The sequence below is a fragment of the Alnus glutinosa genome, chromosome 5 (assembly GCF_958979055.1).
Source record: "Alnus glutinosa chromosome 5, dhAlnGlut1.1, whole genome shotgun sequence".
NCBI classification, from domain to species: domain Eukaryota; kingdom Viridiplantae; phylum Streptophyta; class Magnoliopsida; order Fagales; family Betulaceae; genus Alnus; species Alnus glutinosa.
Window position 1 is genome coordinate 13,029,065 of NC_084890.1, and position 10,073 is coordinate 13,039,137.

General features: G+C 33.5%; 1 protein-coding gene across 1 annotated transcript; it reads left to right on the forward strand.

Moving 5' to 3' along the window:
* The first annotated feature begins 433 nt into the window (after window positions 1–433).
* Window positions 434–5,083, forward strand: LOC133869762 (polygalacturonase QRT3). Its single transcript, XM_062306837.1, has 3 exons — window positions 434–725; window positions 827–1,054; window positions 4,007–5,083. The coding sequence occupies exons 1-3, from the start codon at window positions 555–557 to the stop codon at window positions 5,051–5,053; spliced, it is 1,446 nt and encodes a 481-aa protein (XP_062162821.1). The 5' UTR covers window positions 434–554; the 3' UTR covers window positions 5,054–5,083.
* Window positions 5,084–10,073: the final 4,990 nt, after the last annotated feature.

The following is a 10,073-nucleotide window of genomic DNA, read 5'->3' on the forward strand; positions in this document are numbered from 1 at the left end:
TTATTTATTTATAGGCTCAGTCAAAGAGTACTCTTTTTAATTTTAGTTCCACCAATAAATCCTTATTTAGAATAAATTATCAAAACTAAATTAACCACCGACTTTATTAGGAAATTTCTTACATAATAGCCATATTTTTTATTTTAGAGAAATGTTATATGTATTTAAATTTTTATAAAAAAAGCTTTATTAAGATGATGTGAAATTTATTTATTAGTACTCATAGCATTTTTTTTTTATTAATTATTATGATTATCTCTGATAAATAAGTTTTATTTGTATAAATTTACCTACGTGTAACATTTCTCAATTTTTTTTTAACTTTCGTTTTTTGTATTTAACCTTACGTGCATTGGAATTCACCGTCACCAAGAAACCTCAAGACCAAGTCTATTCAATTGCTCAAAAGAGGCACAGCCGCAGAAGATATATACAGTTGTGCCAAACAGTTTCCTCTCTCTCTCTCTCTCTCTCTCTCTCAGACACACAAACATATACACAGAAACTCACCATTCTCACACCAAAAAGACACGGCTAGCGTTCGTTCCAAAAGAATGAACCCCTGCTGGGCATTGAGCTTCCTAATATTACTGTTGGCAGAAGAAGCTACAGGCGCCAGCATTGAGAAAAAGCTATCAGAGTTGAAAGAAAAGCATGAAGAAAAATTTGCCCGTTGTCTTACTGGATCACCTTCGGCAACGCCCGAGACTTCAGACAAGAAAAGGGTACGTAAAGAGACGTGGCGAATATATGTATGGGTTTTTGGTTTCCTTTGTTGCGCGGCCCCTTGAAAAGTGTTTGTTTTTTGCTTTGAATGTGTTTATAGGATGGGAGAGTTTTGTATCCAATTGGGTACGGAGCAGACCCGACTGGGGGAAAAGACAGCAGTGATGCTATTCTGCAAGCCTTGGGTGATGCTTTCCGGCTGCGAACAGAACGGGAATTGCTGTCTGGGATCAGTGACTTCGGCGGCGAGGTGATTGATTTGCAAGGTGGAAGCTACAAAATCAGCAAACCAATAAGGTTCCCTTCTTCTGGTGGTGGCAATATTCTGGTCAGTCTCTCTCGGTCACTTACACACTTTTTCTGGGAGCAGTACTCCCTATATAATGGCCTTGTATGGTGAGAAGAGGGAATTGGTACAGAAAATTGAAATTAACAAAAATGTGATATAAAGTAAAAAAAATTTATATAAAAAAGTAAAAAAAATTTATATAGTAGTGAATTTTTTTTATCTAAATAATAATAAAAAATTATTGATGTGATATAAAATTAGAATGTTTTAAAGTTAATCATTTTTATGATAAATGAAGAGGGAAAATGAAAATTTTCCTAACTTTACCAAACAAGCCTACACAATTATAGACGCATAAATTCTCTCTAGACATGAGAGGTGGAACTTACAGGCACAATTATATGTACACTATAATTGCGCCTATAATTGTGCCTATATGTGCACAATTATAGGCACATAAACTCACTTCATCAATCCTACCTACCTCATGTATTCATATTCCTGCACAACAGTGTGTAGAGAGAAACATTTCCCTCTTTCTTGGGCGTTTTTGTTTACGTTTTCTTAATAAGACAAATATTCTGGTCAGCCTAAGACTAATTTTTTTTTTTTTTTTACTACTAATAAGACAAATATTGTTTTTGTAATAAAGTTATGTACAAGGAAATTCTTATAGAATCCACTTCTATTTTTTATTATATCAGTTTATACAAGAAAAATTATAAAAATAAGGTCTGTGGCATAAAAATGATGTGTAATTGTGTATAACATTCTTTTTCTCATGTCTTTTTAGGTGTGTTTAAGCAAAAATTGTTGAGTTGAATATTTTTAATAATAGTAAAAAGTGATTGATATGATATAAAGTAAAATAAAATTTTATGAAAAAAAAAATTATATTGTAGTGAATTTTTATAATTTAAATAGTAAAAAAAATTATTTATAAAATATTTATAGAACATAAAGATTATTTATATCAACTTTATATAAAAATAAAATTCAAATAAAAATAATTCACTACTATACAAATTTTGTAGGGTAGGTGGAGTGTAAATATTGGTTGGAAAAGGGCAGAAAGTTTTGGGCTCGAAGGCATAATAGATTAAGGAAGCATTAATGGTGGAATTTAATTGTAAAAAGAGCAGTTATGGTGTTCAATGCATGAAAGGCCGAGCAGGCTGAAATACGGCAGGCCCACATGCACGAGTTGCAACAACCACCTCAAAAGCACCAAAAAGATGTTTCAAAATCGAGACACCCAAAAACTTTTTTGCCCATACATTTTTCTCCAAAGTGATTTTAATTTTATTGATGGTTTGAAATTTTTTCTCGTTTTTAAAACAGAAAGTCATACATTAATTTTGGGGATTATTATATCTGTTGACCCAAAAATTAAAGGAAAAACGAAAGAATTTGCGTAAAACTTTTGCACAAGAATACGAGATTGTTAATCTAGGGAAAGTCAATATACGGATATACCCCTCTAATTGACATTGTAATTTTTAAACTTTTAATTAGTATAATGTTCTCATAAACTATCAAAATTTGTCAATGCTCAATCAATGAAGAAAATATCTTTAGTAAAATGTAAAAAAAAATTCTTAAAAAAAAACTAAAACTAATTTTCTTTAAAAAAAAAAATGAAAAAAACCAAGGGGTGGATTTTTTTTTTTTTTTTTAAGTCTTTTAGGTTTTTTTTTTTTTTTTTTTTTAAAAAAAAAATTTATAGAGTCATTTTTGATTCACTAAAAACAAATTAAGTATTTTTGTCTTTTTGCTGGCATTGGAAAATTAAATTGATTTTTTTAAAATAGTTTTGGAGGCATTCTCCCAATTAAAAATTTGGATGAGACATTATCATTGTCCCATATGTTTCCTACATTTACTTCGAATTTCAAACAAGTTCAAGATTTATTGGAGCATCATGACTGTAGCAATTTTTTTTTTTTAATAATTATTATTATTATTTTTTATACAAACAAAAAAGAAAAAGAAAAAAAGTGAGTAGTTATCGCTTATCAACACTTAGCCGTCTAGCCCGTTTAGGTTTTAAAATATTAAGTGACTATTTAAGTATGAGATATGATACGTTTATAAATTTTGTATAACTCTAACATATATATATATTTTTTTAAAATCAACCATTAGATGTGTAGGACTCACATATAGAAAAACAGATTTAATGGTTAATTTGAAAAAAAATTGTTGAAGTTGTACAACAATCACTTCTCTTTAAGTATTAATTCATCGGTAATATTTAAAATGAAAAGTACATTTCATTGCTCCTATTACCTATAAAAAAAAATTTACATTTAATTGAGCCTAGGGTATAGAAATGTAGACTTTAGAATGAAAAGTGAATTTCATTGCTCCTAATCCTATTATCTATAAAAAAATAAAATTAGACTTAATTGAGCTTAGGGTATAGGAATGTTGACTATGTGTTGCATTTAGCATTGTTAAAATCTGGGGGAAAGCTTTTCATTGATGCCTGCAGCTATGGTTGCAACTATTCATGTCTATTTCAAGAATCCCAAAAATATTTTTATAATATTCTCATGATATTTTCTATAATCATAATGAGCATTGTAGATTATAACAATCTCCTTGTTTTGGGTATTTTTTTTTTCTATAATAACCACTTTCCTAAAATAATTAGCTACAATACTCTATAAAATGATGTAGATGCCATATGGCAATTCAATCCGTGAAAACATCAATTGCTTAATAATCCTTGGATCGTGTGGTACTTCTAAAAAAATAAAATTATAACAATGGTTGATTTTTCTACCACATCATCTCAATTGTATGACATTCTACTGAATAGCCGTATGCCAGTATGCTAAATAACAATATTCATTGCTTTATGCAACAATTGAAGGTCGATTCCTGATTAATTGGAGGTTTGATCCCTTGGAGGTGGTTGATTTATCCATTTAGTTCTATATTTTCTGATTTAAGTAACATTGTTTGGCTTGGTTAATAATTAATTAGGTACGAGGAGGGACTTTGCGAGCGTCGGATACATTTCCCGGTGATCGGCATCTCATTGAACTGTGGTCAAAGGATTCTCCACCACCCAACGAGAAGGTCCAAAACGCAGGATACTACTACGAGGACATCACCTTCCGGGACATCCTCTTCGATTCAAGCAACCGAGGAGGAGGGATTTTGATAGTCGATTCAGCAAGAATTCGCATAAACAACTGCTTCTTTCTCCACTTCACAACCCAAGGAATTCTTGTACAAAGAGGCCATGAAACCTTCATATCAAGCTGCTTTCTCGGACAACGCTCAACAGTCGGCGGCTCGAAAGACGAGAAGCATTTCGCCGGCACCGCCATCGATCTCGATAGCAACGACAATGCAGTCACGGACGTTGCAATTTTCTCAGCAGCAATCGGCATTGTTTTAAGAGGCCAGGCAAATATACTCACCGGAGTACATTGTTACAACAAAGCAACCGCTTTTGGCGGGATTGGAATCCTAGTAAAACTGGCTGGATGTTCCCAAACTAGAATAGATAATTGTTACTTGGATTACACTGCTATAGTCATGGAAGACCCAGTACAAGTTCATGTCACAAACGGATTCTTCCTCGGAGATGCTAACGTGGTCTTAAAATCCGTTAACGGTCAAATCTCTGGGTTAAATATAGTGGATAACATGTTTAGCGGGCAAGCAGATAAAATGGTTCCAATTATTAAGTTACAAGGGAAATTCTCTGACGTTGATCAAGTGGTGATCGACCGGAACAATGTGAACGGCATGCGTTTGAAATCGACCGTCGGAAAATTGACGGTGGCCGGAAATGGGACGAAGTGGGTCGCCAATTTTTCGTCACTGTTGGTGTTTCCCAACCGGATTAACCATTTGCAGTACTCATTTTACACTAAAGGGGAGCGTAAATTCACAGCGCATGCAGTGACCCATGTGTCTAAAAATGTGGTGGCTGTGGAGAGTGAGAAGGCAGTCAATGGGGTTGTGTCGATGATTGTTGATCAGTATAGCAGAATTGGAGAGAAAAATTTGCTTGTGTAAACATTGTAGTTTTGCTACCTTCCTTATTTTTTGGAATATATTTAAATATTAAAGAGAAAAGTAGTTACTGATAAAACCTATTGAGCTTTACTCTTCCATAAAAGACACCTTAAAGAAAGATGTTTGTTCAAGGCTTATAAAGTCCACAACCCAGATATACCTTGGCAATGTAGGACTCTTTACACACATCCTCACGTGTAACACTATTGTCCAAACACGTGTACAACGAGAAGGAAGACCCAACATTGTCCAAGGCCTTAAAGGTCTGATACTATGATAAAGTCCATTGAGCCGTACTCTTCTACAAAAGGCACCTTACAGAAAGAGTTTTGCTCAAAACTTATAAAGCTCACAATCCAGGTATACCTTGGTAATATGGAATTCTTAATAGTTACCATTTACCAAGCCTCTATGGTAATTTGTTCTGCTTTTTGTTCATTTCTTTTCTTTCATTGTTGAACTTGGGTGTTTAATTCTCTATCGCTCGCGTTCAATTCTTTTACTAGCTAGAGTAGCATGAACAAAGGATTTACTGCACTTCTACACAATGGAACTGGGGATATGGTTCCTGCCTCTCGAGGTATGAACATAGTGGGGCGTAAATGGGTCTATCGGATCAAACGCAAGGTAAATGATGGGTCCATCGAACGACGGGTACAAGGGTAGTTGTTAAGGATTTTACAGCATTGGAAGATAATGGAATGATTTGAATGCTATAAAAAATGATTTTGGATGCTGCTCTCGGGTTAAGCTTTTGTGCATTTGTATTCCAATGAGATATCAAATGCGTTTCAAAATGGAACTCTGTTTTTCCCATTTTGAGTACATCATTCGAACCAAACTAGTTTGAACGCCAACGGATAGTTACGTACAATGTACAACATTTTGTTTCTGAAACTTACACTTATTCTGAAAACTAATTAACCATAGGCTATTTTTTTTCCCATTCAAAGTGGGGAAGGGGAAAAGGGGAATTGCACGAACATAAAATACAAGGCAACAGCCTTCATAAGAGCAGTTTGAAATGGGTCAAATAAATGACCTAGCCCATTAAAGTAACTGACAACGCCAATTGAGGCACCTAAAGAAGGAAAAGTTCTGTAAACCGAATAAAACCTAGAATTGTTAATAACATTATCAAAAGAAAAAGGACAACACAAAAAACTAGCCAAAAGAAAAAAAGAAACACAAAATAAAAAATTGTAGGAAGAATTTTAAAAAAAGCAAATAAAAACACGGAACATAGCATCAACGAATAGCTTGGTGGAGGACAGTGGCATATGCCAGCGCGTGGTCTACGTGAAGACCACACGCGCGAGCGACGAGTGCCGGGAGGTAGCGGATGACCACACAAGGTCGACGACAGCGGCAATGGAAATCATCATGTGCAGCGTAGGGCTGCCCACACGTCGGCCCGTGTTGGCATGAAAGAGATGCGTATGACAGTGGATCAAAGCGGAGAGGCCCAGGAATACGATGGAAAGACGCGTGTGATGGTGGAGCTTCCTGAAATTGATAGATCTAATTTTTAAAAAATCGAAACCAAAAACTTCAAAAAGAGGACGGATCCGATGCAGGGAGTGCTGGAGAGGCGGATAGAGCTGTTGAACCGAGCTTTGGATAAAGTCTCTAAAGAGATGGATAGAGCCTCCCTCGAAAGAGGCGGGAATGAGTGGTAGAAGAAGGAAGGGAGAAGTAGAGGTGACAAAACCTCCCTCCTCCCCTTGCAGCTGGAGGTTTAAAAAGGGGAGAGGAATTTTTAGAGGAGAGAGAAGAGAGCTTCCTGCAGAAAAAGAAAGGCCTAAACAACCAATTAACTATAGGTTAGTTTGTAAGTCTACTTAGCTCGCAAAATTTGGTTCCAAAGAAACACAGTGGTACATGGGGGGTGTTCACCCATCCTAGCCAACTAATCTCTGAAGCTGCTCAATTTTTAAAAGAATTTTCAAAAGCTAATGCTAGAGAGGCTCAGGCACCGACTACACTGGTACTCATGCCCCAAAAATATGGAAAACTCCACCTGATGGTATGTATAAAATTAATTGGGATGTGGCTATTGACTCCAAAAATAGGCGCATGGGTATTGGCATTATTGCAAGGGATTTTGAAGGACATGTAGTTGCAGCAAAATGTCAAACTATATGTGTAAGGTAAGAACGTGTGGTAGCTGAAGCCCAAGCAGCTCTATGTGTTGGGGAATTTTGTTGCGACCTAGGACTTCAGAATATTATTTTGAAAGGGAATTCCTTACAGGTGGTTAATGTAGTCAAGGAAAAAGGTCCAAACTGGTGTAGGTATGGTCAATTGGTGGCGAATATACAAGGTTTTGTCTATTAGACGAAGTTGGCAAATTAGCCATATTCGTAGAGTGGCAAATTATGCAGCACATGGACTTGCTAAGGCAGTGGTAAAACAAATCATGGATAGGATATGAATTGATGAAATTCCTAAGAGTATCCATGATATTGTAAATTTCGAGCAATTTGCTTGTGCTGAAATAGAGTGTTGGGCTCTATTTCTAGAGATTATGCTCTAACTTTTTTGATTGGGTTGAATAAAGTTCAAAGATTTATATATATATATATATATATATATATATATATATAAAAGGTATGAGATTAATTTGTATCTCACGACGTCATCTTCATGAATATATGTAATATGTCTTGTATAGTTGAATGACACGACACATGGTATGGACTTAAAACATTACATACACATGGGATTTTGTCTATGGAATTTGCCAACACATAATGGACTTAAAAAAAGAAAAAAAAAAAAAAGAAAGAAAGAAAAAGACAAAAGAAACAAGCCTAAACCAGGAGGAGTTCAAAATAATTATAAAGTAATTGATTTCAAATGCTTTTCATTGTTTTCCTTATTGAGATAAAAAAACCAATCAATTGATACTAAGAAAATGAAACGTTATATTTGTAATTTTAAATTTGACTTTTGAACTTTTTAAATTTTAAAAATAAAATTTTTAAGCTTTTAAAATCTCCACCGTTTAATTTAAAAAACAATGTTTGAGATTTTAAGATATCTATTCTAAGAATTCTAGGAAATCTTGATCCGCATTATCGAGGATACTTAGTTTAAAAATATATATATATATATATATATATATATATATATATATATATATATATATATATATATATATATATATATATATATTTGCAAGGGTGTTGCCCTTCAGTTAAAAATAGTGTGTTAGGTTTCTTAATTGGCTAATTGAGTGACAAAATAATTTTAGATGTAAGTTTTAAATATAGGGTTGTGCTTAATACAAGTTTGGAGATTAAACGAAGAAAAATCAAGAGTTGAAGATTTGGATTAATCAAGCTTAATTTGGATCGATCAAACTCAAATTGGATTGAGCAAATTTGTCTAAACAAGGAAAAGTTCGTATGATAAGATCGCAAATTTGGATTGATAAAGAACAATTGGATCGATTCAAATTTGTCCAAATAGCTTTGTATTTTTCTAGTTTATATAAGCATTCATATCTAATTAAGACCTTGGGGTAGTTAGAGAGGCTATTTCTTATTCATTCTAGAGAGTTTTCGTCTATATATGTTCTTGAGCCTAAACATTGGCTAACCCTCATCTTCGTGTGCCAAGAGAAATTTATGTCTTGAGAGTTTTCTTTCTTGTAAACCATAGAGTTCATCATTTATTCAACCGTTGAAGTCTATTGGAATTTCGATAAAAGAGATCAAGTAAAAAAATTGTCCAAAGGTTCTTAGAAAACTATCGTAGTAGTGGGCAAGGGGGTCGTTTGATTAGTACAAGGATGTGTCGATTACAAAGGTTTTGTAAGTATGAACATTTTGTAATTTTTCATTTTGCTATAATTGATTGATTTTCTGAGTTTAACTGCTCTGTAGTGATTTTTCTCTTTGAAGTGCTTAAAGAGTTCTCACTTCGTCACCAAATTACTTGTGTTCATTGATTAAATACTTGGTACTTGATATTTGGTGATCATTTGTGTTGTTATTAATTTTTAAATTCTGCATTATATTTTGTAACACTTATTCAATCTCCCTTCTAGGAGTTGTTGAAGTATTGAGTTATATTTTCATGGTGTAATTACTTTCCTCCAAAATATTAGTATTTATGATGGCTAAATAATGTGTTTATAATGGCTTTTCTCTTTTAACGTACCTGTTTTGACATCTTATCAAGTATTTGTCAGGATTTGATTTTTCCCTTCAAAATAGATATTTTTACTAGGGCAAAATGCCCTCAACAAAAGTTTGTGACAAAAAACCCTATTTACACTTGCTCATTCTCGAAACATTACCAAAGGCCTAGCCTCCAGAGTCCCAACACAACAAAAAAAAAAAAAAAAAAAAAAGAAAAGAAAAAAAAGAAAAGAAAAGAAAAAAGAATAGAGGGTCTCAAGAAGAAGGCCCTAAATTTAGGGAATGAAAATTGTGAATGTATTTTGTCTCTTTTTGTATATGAGTTTTGACACTTCGTAGCCTATGTATTTTCTCTCTATTATTGTTTTATATTTTGGCCGTTCATCTTTAGTGTGTCCATCTAAAGTCCATAGCAATAGAACCAAACAAAAACTTAATTAGAAATTTTGTATCCCATAAAAAGATCAGAATTAATTTTTTTTTCTATTAAAAAAAGAAAAAGAAAATAATAATAGAAATATTATTCATTTCATTTTAAAATATAAAAATTATCGCCTGATCGAACCTTCAAAATTTATCCAACCGGTCTTGTTCTCGAAACAGTAATGCAAAGAACCGGATCAACCCCATATTATCCATATTCCATATATATCAAATCTCACTAACATTTTAATCAAAAATTCTACCAAAAATTCTACAAGTGTATATATATATATAAAACACCACTTTTCCACCAACAAAATCATGTCGGCCGCTACTTGATCAAAACCACCAATAGGAGTTTGATCAAATCTGTTGATCAGGTAGAGTGAGATATGCTTTTTATCTTGCTTTGAAGCGCATAATAAAAGAAACGGAAGACAGTAGTGGAG

Coding starts and splice junctions, on each gene's coding strand:
- LOC133869762 (XM_062306837.1), top strand. CDS start 555: ATGAACCCCTGCTGGGCATTGAGCTTCCTAATATTACTGTTGGCAGAA. Junction 726..826: donor AGACTTCAGACAAGAAAAGG/GTACGTAAAGAG, acceptor ATGTGTTTATAG/GATGGGAGAGTTTTGTATCC. Junction 1,055..4,006: donor CTGGTGGTGGCAATATTCTG/GTCAGTCTCTCT, acceptor ATAATTAATTAG/GTACGAGGAGGGACTTTGCG.